This window comes from Dendrobates tinctorius, unplaced genomic scaffold (assembly GCF_039654945.1).
Source record: "Dendrobates tinctorius isolate UK_male_01 unplaced genomic scaffold, ASM3965494v1 ptg000192l, whole genome shotgun sequence".
Taxonomy (NCBI): domain Eukaryota; kingdom Metazoa; phylum Chordata; class Amphibia; order Anura; family Dendrobatidae; genus Dendrobates; species Dendrobates tinctorius.
Window position 1 is genome coordinate 1,372,579 of NW_027361859.1, and position 21,328 is coordinate 1,393,906.

The window sequence follows — 21,328 nt, forward strand, 5'->3', positions numbered from 1 at the left end:
GTCCTTTCCTATCTAAGCTAGCTTGGGCCCCATCTTTGCTCAGTCTATCTTTCTGTCTGTGTTTTGTTCTTTCTTCTTGCTTCACCGTCATTATATGTGGGGGGCTGCCTTTTGCTTTGGGGTCTGCTCTGGGGCAGTTTAGATTTCCCTTTCTGTCTTTAGGCTATGTAGTCCTCCGGCTGTGATCGAGGGGCCTAGGGTATCGTAGGAGCCCCCCACGGCTACTGCTAGTTGTGTTGATAGGTTCAGGGGTCTGCAATCCGATAGCTGCCAACTTCTCTGGTTTTCTGGACTTAGCTAGCATTTCTATTTTTGCCTCCTACGGTGACTCAATCATAACACATGGGATTATTGCATGACGATTCAGAGTGGGACAAAACAATGGAAGAAGCATCTTTATTTAGAATGCTCGGTGAGCTTCGACAGCTATTTGCTGTAATCCTGAACCACACCAACATCATAAGTGGACTTGATTTATACAACAAATATAAAAATAACATGATGGAAGACTTCCTCCTGACTCATAACGAATACATGGCCGAGCAGCAAACACTTGCCGATATACAAGACCACTTATGACAGTTTGCTAAAGATTGCAAAAGTTGTGGACTACCTTCCTCATCAGATGCGTATAAAATGAGTGACATTGTTGATGTGGAAAGGGAGAAACATGAATCTGAACGACTGCAGTTTCTGATGAACCTAGAAAAACGAGGCGCCTTTGAAACAATCATGAATGCAGTTAATAATCCAACCATATCACAAAAATGCTTTTTTTTATCTGGTGCAGGAGGTTGTGGAAAGACTTTCGTGTGCAAGGCTTTGACATCTACTATACTTGGGAATGGTGGCATTGTAAAAACAGTTGCTCCTACCGGTTTGGCAGCTACATTACTAAAAGGTAATTTTAATTAGATTACAGAATACTGAAAAATGTAAATTTAAGATGTCTGTATTGAAGATTTTTTTTGTTTGTTTTACACAGGCAGTAAAACAGTCCACTCCGGATGTGGAATTTCAATTCATTTGAATGAGAGAACTGTATCAAGTATTAAAGAAGGAACCTCAGTCTGCCGAGAGCTTCGGGATACTAAACTTATTATATGGGATGAAATTTCAATGTCTCACGTTCATCTTTTCAATGCCGTTGATAGAAGCTTACATATTCTCCTTCACAATGAAGAACCTTTTGGTGGGATCCCGATTGTTGTTGGAGGAGAATTTTGTCAGCAAGCTCCAGTTGTACTTCATGGAAATCGCGTTAGTATTGTAGAGGCGTGTGTCAAGAGCAGTCCAGTCTGGAAATCCTTCAAGGAACTGGGTCGCCCTCCCAGGGCTGTGGGGTACTTGGTACCGGGCCAGTGTCAGGGGGATGTGTCACAGCTAGTGTTGAGCATTCCGATACCGCAAGTATCGGGTATCGGCCGATACTTGCTGTATCGGAATTCCGATACCGACTTCCGATATTTTTTCAATATCGGAATTCGGCATCGGAATCGGAAGTTCAGTTGATTGACGGCCTGACGTCATCATGATGCGCGGTGTGTGCGCATCATGATGCGCCGTCATTTCGGGCCTTCCGGGGGTCTCTGCCGGCCTGCCGGGGGGCTGTGCCGGCCTGCCGGGGGGCTGTGTGGACTGCCCGGGGTCTGTACCGGACTGCCGGGGGGCTGTGCCGGCCTGCCGGTGGTCTGTGCACCCTGTGGGGGTCTGTACCGGCCTGCCGGGGGGCTGTGCCGGCCTGCCGGGGGGCTGTGCTGATGTCCGGGGGTCTGTGCAAGCATCGTCCGATGGGACTACAAGTCCCATCGGGCGATGCCTGCTACCATGACAGTGATTGACACATTAGCCAATGATGGGACAGTAGTAGTCCCATCATCCGGCTAATGTGTTAAATGTTAAAAAAAAAAAAAAAAAAAAAAAAAAAAATACTACATACATACTACATGCATGCTACATACATACTACATGCATGCTACATACATACTACATATATACTACATACATACTACATACATGCTACATACATACTGCATGCTACATACATACTACATACATACTACATGCATGCTACATACATACTACATATATACTACATACATACTACATACATGCTACATACATACTGCATGCTACATACATACATACTACATACATACTACATGCATGCTACATACATACTACATATATACTACATACATGCTGCATGCTACATACATACTACATACATACTACATACATGCTACATGCATGCTACATACATACTACATATATACTACATGCATGCTACATACATACTACATGCTACATACATACTACATATATACTACATACATACTACATACATGCTACATACATACTGCATGCTACATACATGCTACATACATACTACATACATACTACATACATACTACATGCATGCTACATACATACTACATGCATGCTACATACATACTACATGCATGCTACATACATACTACATGCTACATACATACCACATATATACTACATACATACAATACATTCATACAATACATACATAGACATACAGTACATATAACATAGAGTAACATACTTACCAATACTTGTCACATTGTTCCCCGAAGCCATTGTCTATTCCGGGATAAATATTAACATAACAAACCACAAAAATACTCACCCACGATCCGAAGCAGTCCACGAGTGTGTCCCACGACGATCTTGGGTAGAGAACTGCAGCATCAGATGATGCTGCCGTTCTCTACGGGCTGCAGGAATCCAATGACGGAAGGTAGGTATCCTTCCGCACTGTATTCCTCCGCCACTTAAAAAAAAAAAAAGTCCCTAGTCTCACTTTATGCCATTGCTGTGTGGGAATTTCCCACACAGCAATGGCATAAAGTGAGACTAGGGACTTTTTTTTTTTAAGTGGCGGAGGAATACAGTGCGGAAGGATACCTACCTTCCGTCATTGGATTCCTGCAGCCCGTAGAGAACGGCAGCATCATCTGATGCTGCAGTTCTCTACCCAAGATCGTCGTGGGACACACTCGTGGACTGCTTCGGATCGTGGGTGAGTATTTTTGTGGTTTGTTATGTTAATATTTATCCCGGAAAAGACAATGGCTTCGGGGAACAATGTGACAAGTATTGGTAAGTATGTTACTCTATGTTATATGTACTGTATGTCTATGTATGTATTGTATGAATGTATTGTATGTATGTAGTATATATGTGGTATGCATGTAGTATGTATGTAGTATGTATGTAGCATGCATGTAGTATGTATGTAGCATGCATGTAGTATGTATGTAGTATGTATGTAGTATGTATGTAGTATGTATGTAGTATATATGTAGTATGTAGTATGAATGTAGTATATATGTAGTATGTATGTAGCATGTAGTATGTAGCATGCATGTAGTATATATGTAGTATGTATGTAGCATGTAGTATGTAGCATGCATGTAGTATATATGTAGTATGTATGTAGCATGTAGTATGTATGTAGCATGCATGTAGTATATATGTAGTATGTATGTAGCATGTAGTATGTATGTAGCATGCATGTAGTATATATGTAGTATGTAGCATGTAGTATGTATGTAGCATGCATGTAGTATGTAGCATGTAGTATGTATGTAGCATGCATGTAGTATATATGTAGTATGTATGTAGTATGTATGTAGCATGCATGTAGTATATATGTAGTATGTAGCATGTAGTATGTATGTAGCATGCATGTAGTATATATGTAGTATGTATGTAGTATGTATGTAGTATGTATGTAGCATGCATGTAGTATGTAGCATGTAGTATGTATGTAGCATGCATGTAGTATATATGTAGTATGTATGTAGCATGTATGTAGTATGTAGTATGAATGTAGCATGTATGTAGTATGCATGTTGTATGTATGTAGCATGTAATTTTTTTTTTTTTTTTTTTTTTTTACATTTAACACATTAGCCGGATGATGGGACTACTACTGTCCCATCATTGGCTAATGTGTCAATCACTGTCATGGTAGCAGGCATCGCCCGATGGGACTTGTAGTCCCATCGGACGATGCCTGCACAGACCCCCGGAGCCTGCACAGCCCCCCGGCAGGCCGGCACAGCCCCCCGGCAGGCCGGCACAGCCCCCCGGAGCCTGCACAGCCCCCCGGCAGGCCGGCACAGCCCCCCGGCAGGCCGGCACAGCCCCCCGGCAGGCCGGCACAGCCCCCCGGAGCCTGCACAGACCACCGGCAGGCCGGCACAGACCACCGGAGCCTGCACAGACCCCCTGGCAGGCCGGCACAGCCCCCCGAAAGGCCCGTACAGACCCCAGAGAGGCTGTACAAGGGCAGGAAAGGGTTTTTCTTATTCCGATACCGGAAGTCCCATAGACTTGAATGGGACTTCCGGTATCGGAATCGGCGATACCGATACTTTTTTTAAAGATCGGCCGATACCATCCGATACGATACTTTGAAGTATCGGACGGTATCGCTCAACTCTAGTCACAGCAGCGGTGACCCGGTCCATGGCCCTGGGTGCCCAAATCAATGGTGGAATGTAGTTAATGGAATAATAGTTTGTGACGCCACCTGTGGTGTTCGGCAAGTGAGATGTGAAGCCGACGCTGCATGCAGATCCTCTAGGGCTGGTGGTGTGTTGCAGCCTAGATGGTGTAGCTCCCCACAGGTGAAGCTGTGGCCCCAGGGCAGTGTAGATGTGGTTGGCAATGGATGTAGCAGTGCCGACAGGGTAGGAAGCAGACAAGACACAGCGGGGTGCAATTTCTGTACCTTTACTTGGTAACTGCAGTCCAGGGTCCTGATTACAGATGGTAACGGAGCAGGCTAGCCTGGAAGCAACTCAGGGATTCTCTCTCTCACAGACGGGCTGTGCAGTCTCCTTCCTAGCGCCTTGTGGTGTGAAGCACTCCAGTACTTAGTTACTCTAGAGTTCTTTCTGTCAGGTGTTCCCAAGAACCTTACTTGCACGGCTGACAGCTGTAGCCTCTCTCGGGGACTCCTCTCTCTTGAGTCCTGGCTCACTATCCAAGCTGCTGTTGTGCCTCAAGTCTTAAATGGGAGTAGGACATTTACAGTCTCCTACTCCTCTGGTATCTGTTGCAGGACCTTTAGTATCCGTACAACCGTGGAGACCAGACTCCAGTTCTTGCTCTCTCAAGCTGAGGGAGCTCGCCTTCTGAAGCTCAACCTCCAGCTTCTCCTTACATGTCTGCACTCTTCACCCTCCGCAGACTAACTGACCACTCCTTCCTCTTGGCCCTCAGAGAGCACTCCTCCCCTTAATCCTGGTTCAGAGTTCCCCCTGCTGGCCTGGAGTGGAACTGTGTTGCATGTATGGATTGACTGCGAGAGAGACCCATCATTGCCTCCAAGCCTGGCATTACCCTCCCCTGGAGGAAGGCAAAGCCAGTGTGGCGGCCATACTCCTGGGGGCGCCACATAACTGAAATTAATCAGGAACATGAGAGTCAATCCTGATGAGGTTGAATTTTGTGTGTTGCTGCTAACTGTTGGATCAGGAGTTGAAGGTGGGAATCTGGTGGATTTTGTGAAGCTGAGCAAAGACATTCTGACTCATGACGTCTTGACGAGCATATTTGGGAATGACCTGAACTCTCTCACTCCTGCTGATCTTGCTTCCAGAGCAGTACTATGCCCTAAAAACTGTGACACGCTGACAGTCAATGAACAAGTGTTGAACATGCTTAGAGGTCAGACTAAATCATACTTCAGTGTCAACAATATTTCATCCTGTGAGACAGAAGAAGAAAGAGCTCAGTACCCCATCGAATTTGTACATTCCCTAACTCCTATGGGCCTCCCTCCTCATATGTCAAGCAAATGTCCTGAATATTTTTTTCACCACCTCAATAATGATTATGAAAATCCCATATCCACCACCAATAAATGGCAGAAAGAGAGGCATAGAATAAAATTACAACAATGTTTATTACATAACAATTTTCACAAAATTCATATTCAACAAGGTAAGTACACATAAATTAGCGCCATGGATACATATAAAGAAACACTGTGAGGAGAAAATTGTATACAGGACTAATACCAAAAATTTCTCAATGAGATTGGAAAAATTGAACAAAAAACTTCAATCTCATTGAGAAATTATTGGTATTAGTCCTGTATACAATTTTGTCCTCACAGTGTTTCTTTATATGTACCCATGGCGCTAATTTATGTGTACCTACCTTGTTGAATATGAATTTTGTGAAAATGTAATAAACATTGTTGTAATTTTATTCTATGCCTCTCTTTCTGCCATTTATTGGTGGTGGATATGGGATTTTCTCCCTCCTCATATGCTGAACCTTAAGAAAGGCTGCTGTGTCATGCTACTCCGCAATCTAAATCCAAAGAAAGGACTGTGCAATGGTACTCGATTAATTGTAGAAACTCTTGGTACAAATCTCATCGACTGCAGTATTTTTTCTGGGGAGCGTCGTGGTCAAAAGGTTCTCATTCCAAGAATACTATTGGACACTAGCGAAAATTGCGATATCCCGTTTAAGTTAACAAGAAAACAATTCCCACTTCGTCTGGCTTATTCCTTGACAATTACAAAATCGCAAGGACAAACATTCGATAAGATTGGCGTTCTCCTACCTGATCCTGTATTCACACATGGTCAATTATGCACTGCATTCTCTAGAGTAACAAGTTGTAAAGGTCTTTCAGTTCAAATTGTACCTGGTAGAAGTCAAGGAAAGATCTTTGAAAATGATGAAAATGACTATACATTTAATTGTGTTTACAGAGAAATTTTACCTTAATTTATGTTTCGTTATGAAATTTGTTTAGATGCTGGAATGAATAAAAAACACACATCTTAGGCTACTTTCACACATCAGGTTTTCGGCGTCAGGCGCGATCCGGCGTCGTGCCGGAACGCCGGATCCGGCAAATGTTTAGTAAAACCGGATGTGACGGATCCGGTTTTCTGCCGGATCCGTCTTTTTCTTGACAGACAAAACCGGATCCGTCTCATCCGGTTCATCCGTTTTTCTATCCGTTTTTCGACGGATTACGCCGGATCCGGTTTTTAAAATTGACCCTTGTGGCCTTCCGAACGGGATTGGCTACTGGAAAACTATATATAGCATGTTCCTACAGCCCTTCTTTGACAGGTTGTAGAGGAGAAAGTGCAGGTTGGAGAGAAGAGCAAGTTTACTGGCGAAGATGGATGTTGTCATTGGAAATATTTTGAAGAATTTGGCGGATTTTACAGCGGAGGCAAATCGTTTGAGGGTGATTGTTCTGGAGAAGGAGAGAGCGAGACAGCAGCGCATCAGGCATCGTAGACGACGTTTGTGGATCCACCCCATCACAGCCAAGAGAATGACGCGTGGGGTCTATTCTACACTATGCATGGACCTTCGACGAAACCCGGATAAATTTTTTGGATATGTTAGGATGAAAATGGAGAATTTTGATTACTTGGTGGAGCGCATTGCACACCTCATAAGAAAAGCGGACACCTATTGCCGCTTCTCCGTTTCACCCGCAGAGCGTCTGATGGTGACTTTAAGGTAAGCCACATTTATTGGATATGATCGCATCAGAGCACACTTTCACTGCAATCTTGTTGGTGGTAATTTGTATCTCCAAGTGTTAGGTCAGTTTTGGTATGTAATGCTGTGATTTAAAACTAATTTATTGTTTGTTAATTCCCCACAGATTTCTTGCAACTGGAGAATCCCTTTCGTCACTGCATTTCCAGTACAGACTCGGGATTTCCACCATATCTGGAATTGTGAAGTACACATGCCGTGCACTGTGGGACTCCTTAGCTGAAGAGTTTTTACCAGAGCCCACAACAGAGAGGTGGATTGAAATTGCTGACAAGTTTCAACAGCTATGTCAGTTTCCAAACTGCTTGGGCGCTGTGGACGGGAAACATATCCGCATTGTAAAGCCAGCTGGATCTGGATCGGAATATTTCAATTACAAGAAATATTTTTCAATTGTCCTCATGGCCATCGCTGACGCGGAATACAAATTTATTGCGGTTGATATTGGGCCTATGGCCGCTCCAATGACTCTCAAGTTTTCAAACTGTCTGCCATGGGGCGTAAACTGTATGGAAACACCTTCCAGTTCCCACCACCTAGACCGCTGCCGCAAACATCTGGTCCACCTATGCCATTTGTCTGTGTAGGGGATGAAGCCTTCCAGCTGTCAGAACACCTTTTGAAACCGTACTCTAGCAGAGGATTGACAAGACCAAAACGCATTTTTAATTACCGCCTCACAAGAGCAAGAAGAATGGTTGAATGTACCTTTGGTATTCTGACAGCCAAATGGCGGGTCCTATTGACTGCGATCAACCTCAAGACAGAAACTGTGGACGAGGTGATCAAAGCGTGCGTGGTACTCCACAATTTTGTTATATGCAAGGAACCCATTTCCATTGAGGACACCTCTGAAGAAACCACCTTGCAAGATTACCATGACATTACCACTAGAAGTTCTGTGACGGTTTCAGTAATGAGGGACAATTTTGCACTATACTTTATGTCACCTCAAGGCAGAGTACACTGGCAGGATGACAGAGTGTGAAAGATTTGTGCCCAACCAAACTTGTGTACCTTCTGTACCAACAGTATATACCTTTGCCAACCAAAGTTGGCTATCTTGTCATGGTCTCTATTTTTAGCTTTAGGCCACAGGTGTGTACCTGGTTGTGTTTTATGCAAAGTATTTCACCTTTTAACAAAAGTTGTGTACATTGTTCGGAAATCACCAACAATAAACACAACTTTTTAGGTGAAATACTTTGCTTCAAACACAACCAGGAACACAACTGTGGCAAAAAGCTAAAATTTACCCACAGTTATATACCTAGTTTTGAATACCATTTCACCTTTTAAATACCCTGTATTTAACCTTTTTCGCCGCAGAAAGAAATGACAGACAACCAGTGTAAAATAATTTAACTTTTATTGAAAAATGTTTTTTTTAGTAAACTTTTTTAAAATTTTAATAAACATGTTTAATAAAAATTTGAAACTATAAAACTGAAACCATAAAACTGGTCATTTTTATTTAAATACACACATTATAATTCTGTGTAGTATGTGGTGGAAATACTGCTGTAGGGGCTGCGGGACACTTCGACACTGGGAGTGTGGAGAGAGGACTGGGATCGTTGTGGGGAAGGAACAGTTAGAGGTGAAGGTGTGGAAAAAACTACTGAATGGGTGGACATGTGGGAAGCAGAAGAGGTGGTGGGTGGTGGAGTGGAGGGTTGGGCAGGGACTGTAGGAGCAGATGATGTTGATGGCAAGTTGTATGGGGAAGGAGTTTGGTACGGGGCAGGTTGCTGGAAGTGGGGAGATGTCTGGTACGGGGCAGGTTGCTGGAAGTGGGGAGATGTCTGGTACGGGGCAGGTTTGCTGGAAGTGGGGAGATGTCTGGTACGGGGCAGGTTGCTGGAAGTGGGGAGATGTCTGGTACTGGGAAGGTTGCTGGTACTGGGGAGTTTGCAGGTACTGTGGAGGTTGCTGGTACTGGGGAGGTTGCTGGTGCTGGGGAGGTTGCTGGTGCTGGGGAGGTGGCTGGTGCTGGGGAGGTGGATGGTGCTGGGGAGGTGGATGGTGCTAGGGAGGTGGATGGTGCTGGGGAGGTGGATGGTATGTAATAGGAGGGGGAGGATGGAAAGTGGCTGGAGGTGGATGGTATGTAATAGGAGGGGGAGGATGGAAAGTGGCTGGAGGGGGTGTAGATGTAATAGGAGGGGGAGGATGGAAAGTGGCTGGAGGGGGTGTAGATGTAATAGGAGGGGGAGGATGGAAAGTGGCTGGAGGGGGTGCAGGTGGAGGAACTACTGTGGTGGGAGGAGGAGGAGGAGGTTGGGAGGTAACTTGCTGGAGAGCAGCATGGCATGAATGCATTACATGCATCTGCTGGGCAGGAGAGAGCGTTTCCATGCGCTCCACAACAGACCTGAAAAAGGTGTGGTTTGGCGAAGATCTTGCTTCTGAATGCATGGTTTGCAGAAGTGTCTTCACCTCCAGAATGCTGGAGTTGATCTGCTGATAGCCTGCGGAGATTTGCTCTGACAAGACTTTTAGACAGTTCTGGAAAGATGCATTCAGATGCAAGAACTCTGGCGCATAAGTCTTTTCCTGACCCCTCTGCCGCTGCCGCCCAGTACCCGCAGGTGTACTAGAGGTGGCAGGGGCAGAAGGGTGGGGTAAAGGGAAAGCGATCTCCTCACCAGCAGCTTCATGTAATGTAGGCGGCCACGATGCTCCTGTGCTGGTGGATGGGACAGATGGGTCGAATGTGTTGGAAGGCTGGGAAGGTGCAGATGTACCGGGGCGGTCGAAGTGTCCCTCGGTGCCGGTCTCCTCAGGGATCGCCTCAGAAGGGTCCAATCGTGCCGGCTCCCGAGTGCTGCTCACCGTGCTGTGGAATAAAGAGAAAAAAAAAACAATTAAAATACTGACATGGTATGGCCCTGGCTGAAAAAAAAATTTACATCTAACATTTTTTTTCACATGTGGTGTGTAATATTTACCTTCTGGTGACCATTGTTTCCCGGAGGAACGACAGGGCTTCTGCGTACTTGTACTTGCTCCTGCGTCCTCCAGATCCACTCGGGGCCCGCATCTCTTTATTGAACTCCTTCTTGAAACGATCTCTCACAGACCGCCACCGATTCACAATTCTGTTCCCTGAAACGAGAAAGGAGTGGTTAGTATACAACATCAGTGTTTCCCAAACTCCAGTCCTCATGGTCCCCAGGGGTCATGTTTTCAGGATTTCCATAGTAAATAGAAATCCTGAACACATGATCCGTGGGGACCACGAGGACTGGAGTTCGGGAAACACTGGTTTAAATCAAGCAACCGGTACTGTATATACTTACGCTCTGTAATCTGGGCCCGAACATCGAGGTCCTCCCAGCGGCCCACAAGGAGCGAACAGATTTCCTCCCAGAGTCGTCGGGTAACGATCAGGTCAGCGTGGCGGCGGTCAGCCATATTCCAGAGCGGCTCCCTTTCTCTGACGAGATCGATGAGGTGGTCCACATCAATCCCTCCATCCTCAACGTCAGAGTCGGGAGCACGCTGTGAAGAATGTTAAAGAAAAAGACAAAAATAACATAATTAGCCTCCACAAAAGAAATGAAATAAAAAGTGCAAAAAAACAAAGCAAAAATATTTATACTTACACGCTGGTGACCGCCGCGTTGCTGTCGCCGACGACCCTGGGAGGCACTGCGAGCACCTCTTGGCCAAGCACCAGATTGGGAAGACTAGAGAAGAAAACAAAAAAAGTTATGTCTTTGGATGTAGGCATTTGTTTGCTGTGTGTGGTCTGCAGAACATTGTTTTCTATGTGTTGTGTGTAGTGTGATGTTGTGTTTCTGCGTTTGATGCAAAAAACTTACCAATTGTGAGCCCACTCCAGGTGTCTGTCCACCCCTTCCTTCTTCTTCTGGGAGCTCCTCTTCATCTTGTGATTCCTGTTTTGAAATAAAAGGCCATGAATAGACATATATTACAGAGAAGATGGATTTTGGAAATAAAAACTTACCGTCAAACGCTGACGATGCGAGGGAGGGCTCCCAGAAGATGATGTGCTGTCTTCCTGGTGGCCACACTCCATGCCTGTGGGTGGTGTTCCAGCTGCTGCCATTGCTGCTGCTGCTGCTGCTGCATCTATTGGGCGGCTGTTGAATAAAGAGAAACAAAGGGCCAATGAATATCTTGATATTCAATAGCCCTAGTTTGGAGGAATGGGTGATTTGATAATTACCGTCTCTCATCTGCTGCTGGACTCCCCTCCCGTTGTTCAGCATGCTGCTCCAATTGGGGTGGTGCTGATGGCGCCTGGTTGCTGTCTTGGGTGGCATGTTGGGTGTGGCTGTGGGTCCCACTGTCTTGCTTTTATATATGTCTTGTGGGCAGAGCTACTGAGCATGCTCAGACCAAAAAACCGGATCCGGCCGCCGGATCCGGCTTTCGCCGGATCCGGCGCATTGCGGCGCTCATAGGCTTTCATTGTGTGAAAAAGCCGGACACGCCGGATCCGGCGTGTCCGGCTTTTTCGCCGGAGACAAAAAACGTTACAGTAGACGTTTTTTCCAGACGCCGGATCGCGACACATTGCGACACATTGCCGGATCCGGCGAAAACCGGATGAAACGCATGGCCATCCGGCGCGATCCGGCACAAATGCAAGTCAATGGGGGGGAAACCGGATCCGGCATTGCATTTCGCCGGATCCGGTTTCTGTCAAAAGCGCCGGATCGCGCCTGAAGGCGAAAACCTGATGTGTGAAAGAGGCCTTACTGAATCCAGTTTGTTTTCGATTTTATACTATGAATAAAATGTATCATTAGTATTATTCAGATTTTTGATGATTATTATTGTCATTAACTTCATTTTAATTTAATTTACCACCTGCGTAAGCGCTATTGAATGTTGTCATTATTTACTTTAGTTTAATCACCAGCAGTGTTAATTAGATAGCAATGAGCATGCCGAGAGTTAGCTGGCTGGAAACAGCTAGTCTTTATATACAGTATATATATATATATATATATATATATATATATGTATAATAAATATATGTAATATATTTAGAAGATATATGTAAATATATATATACAGTGGGGAAAAAAAGTAGTCAGTCAGCAATAGTGCAAGTTCCACCACTTAAAAAGATGAGAGGCGTCTGTAATTTACATCATAGGTAGACCTCAACTATGGGAGACAAACTGAGAAAAAAAAATCCAGAAAATCACATTGTCTGTTTTTTTTTCATTTTATTTGCATATTATGGTGGAAAATAAGTATTTGGTCAGAAACAAGCAATCAAGATTTCTGGCTCTCACAGACCTGTAACTTCTTCTTTAAGAGTCTCCTCTTTCCTCCCCTCATTACCTGTAGTAATGGCACCTGTTTAAACTTGTTATCAGTATAAAAAGACACCTGTGCACACCCTCAAACAGTCTGACTCCAAACTCCACTATGGTGAAGACCAAAGAGCTGTCAAAGGACACCAGAAACAAAATAGTAGCCCTGCACCAGGCTGGGAAGACTGAATCTGCAGTAGCCAACCAGCTTGGAGTGAAGAAATCAACTGTGGGAGCAATAATTAGAAAATGGAAGACATACAAGACCACTGATAATCTCCCTCGATCTGGTGCTCCACGCAAAATCCCACCTCGTGGGGTCAGAATGATCACAAGAACGGTGAGCAAAAATCCCAGAACCACGCGGGGGGACCTAGTGAATGAACTGCAGAGAGCTGGGACCAATGTAACAAGGCCTACCATAAGTAACACACTACGCCACCATGGACTCAGATCCTGCAGTGCCAGACGTGTCCCACTGCTTAAGCCTGTACATGTCCGGGCCCGTCTGAAGTTTGCTAGAGAGCATTTGGATGATCCAGAGGAGTTTTGGGAGAATGTCCTATGGTCTGATGAAACCAAACTGGAACTGTTTGGTAGAAACACAACTTGTCGTGTTTGGAGGAAAAAGAATACTGAGTTGCATCCATCAAACACCATACCTACTGTAAAGCATGGTGGTGGAAACATCATGCTTTGGGGCTGTTTCTCTGCAAAGGGGCCAGGACGACTGATCCGGGTACATGAAAGAATGAATGGGGCCATGTATCGTGAGATTTTGAGTGCAAACCTCCTTCCATCAGCAAGGGCATTGAAGATGAAACGTGGCTGGGTCTTTCAACATGACAATGATCCAAAGCACACCGCCAGGGCAACGAAGGAGTGGCTTCGTAAGAAGCATTTCAAGGTCCTGGAGTGGCCTAGCCAGTCTCCAGATCTCAACCCTATAGAAAACCTTTGGAGGGAGTTGAAAGTCCGTGTTGCCAAATGAAAAGCCAAAAACATCACTGCTCTAGAGGAGATCTGCATGGAGGAATGGGCCAACATACCAACAACAGTGTGTGGCAACCTTGTGAAGACTTACAGAAAACGTTTGACCTCTGTCATTGCCAACAAAGGATATATCACAAAGTATTGAGATGAAATTTTGTTTCTGACCAAATACTTATTTTCCACCATAATATGCAAATAAAATGAAAAAAAAACAGACAATGTGATTTTCTGGATTTTTTTTTCTCAGTTTGTCTCCCATAGTTGAGGTCTACCTATGATGTAAATTACAGACGCCTCTCATCTTTTTAAGTGGTGGAACTTGCACTATTGCTGACTGACTAAATACTTTTTTTCCCCACTGTATATATATACACACATAAAATAATATATATTATATGTAATATATATAGCCATAATTTTTATATATATATTTATATTTATTCTATATATATCTATATATGGATATATATAAAATAATATATTATATTGAAGACAGAGATATATAAATACATACAATATAAATCTAATATATTATATATATATATATATATATATATATATATATATACATATCATATATAATATAAATATAATCACAATATATCATATATATACACTCACTGGCCACTTTATTAGGTACACCTGTCCAACTGTATGTTAAGACTTAATTTCTAATCAGCCAATCACATGGCGGCAACTCAGTGCATTTAGGCATGTAGACATGGTCAAGACAATCTCCTGCAGTTCAAACCGAGCATCAGTATGGGGAAGAAAGGTGATTTGAGTGCCTTTGAACGTGGCATGATTGTTGGTGCCAGAAGGGCTGGTCTGAGTATTTCAGAAACTGCTGATCTACTGGGATTTTCACGCACAACCATCTCTAGGGTTTACAGAGAATGGTCCGAAAAAGAAAAAAAATCCAGTGAGCGGCAGTTCTGTGGCCGGAAATGCCTTGTTGATGCCAGAGGTCAGAGGAGAATGGGCAGACTGGTTCGAGCTGATAGAAAGGCAACAGTGACTCAAATTGCCACCCGTTACAACCAAGGTAGGCAGAAGAGCATCTCTGAATGCACAGTGCGTCGAACTTTGAGGCAGATGGGCTACAGCAGCAGAAGACCACACTGGGTACCACTCCTCTCAGCTAAGAACAGGAAACTGAGGCTACAATTTGCACAAGCTCATCGAAATTGGACAGTAGAAGATTGGAAAAACGTTGCCTGGTCTGATGAGTCTCGATTTCTGCTGCGACATTCGGATGGTAGGGTCAGAATTTGGCGTAAACAACATGAAAGCATGGATCCATCCAGCCTTGTATCAACGGTTCAGGCTGGTGGTGGTGGTGTCATGGTGTGGGGAATTTTTTCTTGGCACTCTTTGGGCCCCTTGGTACCAATTGAGCATCGTTGCAACGCCACAGCCTACCTGAGTATTGTTGCTGACCATGTCCATCCCTTTATGACCACAATGTACCCAACATCTGATGGCTACTTTCAGCAGGATAATGCGCCATGTCATAAAGCTCGAATCATCTCAGATTGGTTTCTTGAACATGACAATGAGTTCACTGTACTCAAATGGCCTCCTCAGTCACCAGATCTCAATCCAATAGAGCATCTTTGGGATGTGGTGGAACGGGAGATTCGCATCAGGGATGTGCAGCCGACAAATCTGCGCCAACTGTGTGATGCCATCATGTCAATATGGTCCAAAATCTCTGAGGAATGCTTCCAGCAACTTGTTGAATCTCTGCCACGAAGAATTGAGGCAGTTCTGAAGGCAAAAGGGGGTCCAACCCGTTACTAGCATGGTGTACCTAATAAAGTGGCCAGTGAATGTATATATGTGACAAATACAATTAGTCTAGTGTTGTTTCTAAATGTGGAAATGTATTTAATTATTAAATGATTTTTTCAAGGAACAAAATGGCGTGGAATCCCTCTATAATTTAGAGACAGCAACACTATACTAATTGTATTTGTCAATGACATCTCTCTCTCTCTCTGTGTATGTGTATATATATTTAAATAATATGTATATATATTATATATCTTTTATATCTGATATGTATATTATATATAAAATATATATATAGATATACATACATATCATATATAATCTATAGATATAAAAATATATGTCAGTGACAAATACAATTACCGTAGTATAGTGTTGCTCTCTATAAATAATAGGGGGATTCCACACCATTTTGTTCTTTGAAATAATCATCATTTATTAAGTAAATACATGTCCATAATTTAGAACCAACCCTAGAATAATTGTATATGTCACTAACATGTCTATATATATTTATATTATATGTATATATAATATATTAATATATTAAATATATATTATATATATAGTTTGAAATTATACATATATATATATTATGTATTTATATATCTATATATATATAGCTGTGTGTGTCACTGATATGTGTATATATGTAGGTACTCTATGTGTATATATGTACATATAAAAAAGTAAATGAAATAAAATGGTTTACTGTATGTAATCCATGTCTCCTATCATGTCGGCTTTTGCAATTATTTTACAAAAGCCGGCAAATGAACGGCTATTCTGCTATGTCTATCATATATATATATATATATATATATATATATATGTGTGTGTGTTTTGAAGATTCTTGTTTTAAAACGATGTGTACAGTTTGTTTTTTTACAATGCTGTTTTAACATGAGTTTTTACTTGGAGAGAACGCTCAATGTAAAGCCTCATGTTACAGTCGCTTTGAATACGGATATCATATGGAAAAATCACACTGAAATCGCATTACACTCGCATAGAATCCAGAAAACGGACCGATTTTTTTATCGCAAATGGGTATGAGGCCTTAGAAGATTAATGCCGCCTGATGCCCCGGTGAAAACTAGGCTCTGTGACTGTGAGTCTCTCCTTCATAAATGAAGCAAGATGTGTCTGCTTATGTGTCACACACCACATGGCAGCTAGGATTGGTAAATGTTACAATGACATTTCCCAGTGAATGCATTTGTTTTGGTTGAAAGCAATGTTAAAGTTGAAAAACGCTTCAAAAACGCTGCGTCTGAACATAGCCCAAGTGATGGAGGAACATTTTGTTCTGGGGTTATTTATTTGCCTTATATATAAGTCATTAACCTGGAAAGGATGCACCTTATCATATTTCCCAGCAAAATCCGTTTTGGTTACGTTTTGGTATATTTTTTGGTGCAGCGGTAAAAATGGCATGAAACTCTGACAACATTATTTACAGCTGTGATCTAGGAGTCAGGGATGCTTCCAGGGGCGATCCCCATGATGTCCCCGTGTCATTTGAGCAGTGTTTCCATCATTTTCTGATGTTTTTAGACCTTAAAAGGACCCCGGGGAGATTGCGGTAAAAATGCTCTTGTCTCCCATAGACTTACATTGGGCTTGTTGTTCTGGCCGAGTACCCGAGTATTCCAATTGGTCGACCCGAGCAGCGAGCACCCGAGCATTTTACTGCTCGCCCATCACTAATATCTATAGAGATTCACTTCTATTAGTTTTGTGTGTGTAAACATGACTTTAGAACATGGTGTGTGATGATATTATGGTCTTCAATGGAGCATGTAAGAGAAGAGGTTGGACAAAGAAGCGACATCACAATTCTCTTTTTTGTTGGTAAATAACATATCTTTATTTATCTTACAAATCCTCATGGAAAAATGCATGAAAATCTGCATCAAAAACGCGCGGATTTCTAACTGCGTTTTCTGCCAAGAGAGGAAGAAATTGAGCAGAAAATTCCACAGGCAAATCCGTAACGTGTGCACATAGCCTAACAGTGTTTTATGTGTGTTTTTTCCAGAAGAAGCCTATAGAGAAACAAAGCACCAAAACCGCAGAGTTCAGCAGCGTCTTCAGACCTCAGAGAGCGGAGATTTCATGGAATCACGTCCACGTTGCTTGGACATTTAGACTGTGTTCACATGTAGCGTAAATGCTGCGTATTTTCTGCTGCTGTTTTTACATGAATGTTATGCTGTGTCTGACTGTCCAAGCAGAGTGGCTGTGATTCCATGAAAACTGCGCTGCTATTAGACTCCAGCAGACAGTATCCTCCATTATGTAACAGTCAGTATTTCTCTATAGTCTTGTCTCCTCCTGGTTACAGCTGTTCTTCCTTTCCCTTTTCTTTCCTTGCCTTTCCCATTCCTTCTCTCCCCTCCTACCTCCTATATGTTTTATATATAAGGGATCTTATCTGTGCACCGTAACCCTTTCCCTGCCTGTCTGGACAGACCAAGCTTTTTCATTTTCCTTCTATCCCTATAAATTGTAATGTTTCCCTTTTCTCCATGTCCCTTAATAAATCATATTTTTCCTTCCCAATTCTCATCCTTAACCCTTTCCACCATCTATTTTGCCTTTATCTTTAATCCCTTTATATTTCTTTTTTTTGCTTTTATTTTGTCCTTATTTGCTTCTATATTAGTCCATGTTCACATGTTGCATTTTTGATGCATTTTTTCTGCAGGAAAAACCTGCTCTCTCGGCAGTAAGAAACTTGCTTCAAAAAATCCCGGTTTTGCTTAGTTTTTGTTGCGTTGTTGTCGGGGTACATTTGTCTCTTGTTCATGCTGATAAAGTTTAGTGCATAAAAAAATCAGATTCAAGTTCATCAGGTTTTGGCTCCAAAAATGCAGCAAAACTGACACCTGCGATTTTTCGGCATTTTCTCAGCGTTTTTCGCTCCCCTATTGCTTTTAATGGCTGAAAAAATGCTGAAATAAGTGACATGCTGCATTCTGCAGAAACCAAGGTATTGCGCTAAATACTGCGGCGAAAAACCCGAGCTGTGTGCAGGAGATCTCGGGAATCTCAGAGACTTTACAGGTGAAACGCAGGGAAACATTTGTATTAAAAAACATGAAAAACGCTCCTCATTGTGATCCCACTGTGATGTCAGCCCCCGTCCTCCATGTACAAGGGGGAAACTGATGGAACTATAAAGTCTTCATTCCCCTAATGTCTGCCCTGTTCTGTCTTCTCAGGTCATCTGGCGGCTACGACGAGTTAGATCTTAGTTATTATAGTAAGATTCTACAGAAGACGTCCATTACATTATTCAGCATTGTTTTTGCTCTCGGGATTATCGGTAATGGATTAGTCATCTGGATTGCCGGATTCAGGATGAAGAACACAATCAGTGCCGTGTGGTTCCTCCACCTGGCCATCGCCGACTTCCTGTGCTGCTCATCTCTCCCCCTGAGAATTGCTGACTGGGCTCCATTTTTCTCACACTGGCCACATCCTGCATATTGTATAGTGAACATGTTTCTGTTTAATGTGAACATGAGCGCCAGTGTTCTCCTCCTGACGGCCATGAGCATTGACCGCTGGGTGTCCGTCATGTGGCCATTCTGGGCCAAAGTTCATAGATCTCGTAGCCTGGTGAGAATCAGTGCAGCGATCATCTGGGGGCTGAGCGTCACTGTGGCCGGTGCTGTGTATTACGTGTATAGATACCATGTAGGTGATCTACAGGAATGGTGTCGATATAGTTTTAATTACATATATGATTATAACCCAGAGTTATATCAGACCATGCAGTGGATCAGATTGGTTATAATGTGTGTGATCCCGTTTCTCATCATCGTCACCTCTTATGTCACCATTTTCTACAAACTTAGAAAAAGTAAGAGATCCCAGAGATCTCAGAGATCCTCCAGGATCATCACCGCTGTTATATCGTGTTTCTTCATCTGCTGGTTTCCATATTACATCTGGCCAATAATATTAGTGTATTATGGAGATTACATAACATCCAATTATTGGTATCACATAAAAGTATTTACATTCCATACTGTACGTGCTATCATTACCAGCCTGGCTTGTCTGAACAGTTGCCTGAATCCAATCATTTATGTGTTTCTGACAGCGGATTTCCAACACGGTTTCCTCAGATCCATCCCCTCCAGGCTAGAAAGAGCCTTAGGTGACCATCCTAATGACCTGTGCGGGGAGCGAGGAGATGCAGGAGACACTCGCCCTTCCGATGTGTAATGTGTATTCCTGGGATCTCCTCTACGTGACACCTCTTAACCCCTTGGAGACTGGGACATTTTTCATTTTTCCAGTTTCTTTCCTTTTTCTGTCCATATTCACCAAATAGTAAAACGGACCTGCCATTATGATTCTCCAGGTCATTACGAATTTGTACATACCAAACGTGTCTAGGTTCTTTTCATTATTTAAAAAAATCTAATATTTCCAAAAAAAAAAAAGAAGTCGCCATTTCCCGATACCCGTAGTGTCTCCTTTTTTCGTGATCTCGAGTCGAGTGAGCGCTTATTTTTTGCGTGCTGAGCTGACATTTTTACTGATACCATTTTGGTGCAGATACGATCTTTTGATTGCCCGTTATTGCATTTTAGTCCAATATTGCAGCGACCAAAAAAACGTAATTCTGCAGAGTTGATTTTTCTCTCGTTACGTCAATTACCAATCGGATTAATAATTTTTATATATTGATAGATCAGGCGAATCTGAACGCGGCGATACCTAATATGTGAGTAATTTATTTATTGTTTTATTGGGAATGGCGGGTGATAAAAACTTTTATTTATTTGTTTATTTTTTAATATTTTTAAAACATTTTGTTACTTGCTTTAATAGTCCCCTTAAGAGACTTGAAGCTGTGATCTTCTGATCACTTGTTCCACACATAGAAGGGCCTTTAGCCCTGCCATGTGTAACTAAAATGCTCAACAGCTATATGCACCGACCACTGGGGGGCGCTCATAGCTATCAGACAATGACAACCACAGGGGACTCCTGCAGACCCCGGGTTGTCATACGAACCCATTGGCGACCCCCAGTCATGTGACACGTGAGCCGATGGGCGGTGTTTGTGGCAGGCTTCCGGTTCGATCATGTTAAATGCCGCTGTCAGAGATTGACAGCGGCATTTAACACGTTAATAGCTGCTGGTGGATCGTGATTTCACCAGCTGCTGTTGGAGCCTGCAGCAACAGGAGAAGGCGACCTTGGGTGTACCTATACGTCTAAGGTTGGAAAGGGGTATATATGCATATATATTAGATGTGAGTTGATCAAACCGCAGAGGATCGAGTGTGAGTCCAATTTCCTGAAATTCACAGTTTCACATGAATTCATACTGTGATTAGTGATTCACAATAAAAAAACTTGCCTGACACCATTCCCCGCACTGCCATAACATCAGAGAGAGGGATAATGTATTGCAGCGTGTCCACGTGGACCTTTGAAAAATGCCCCACCGCTATGACATCTGGTGGATTATCACACCTGGTACAGTGGTGTTAGCGCTTATAGTCAGTGAGGTCCTCTCTCTCCTGTACAGTGTAAGCTCTTATGGTCAGTGGGGTTCTCTCTCTCTTGGAGTGTAAGCTCTTATGGTCAGTGAGGTCCTCTCTCTCTCGTGGACTGTAAGCTCTTATGGA

General features: G+C 43.1%; 1 protein-coding gene across 1 annotated transcript; it reads left to right on the forward strand.

The window, feature by feature from the left end:
- Positions 1-636: 636 nt before the first annotated feature.
- Positions 637-19,910, forward strand: LOC141055940 (formyl peptide receptor 2-like). Its single transcript, XM_073552639.1, has 4 exons — positions 637-901; positions 986-1,048; positions 1,155-1,260; positions 18,899-19,910. The coding sequence occupies exons 1-4, from the start codon at positions 637-639 to the stop codon at positions 19,908-19,910; spliced, it is 1,446 nt and encodes a 481-aa protein (XP_073408740.1).
- The last annotated feature ends 1,418 nt before the right edge of the window (positions 19,911-21,328 follow it).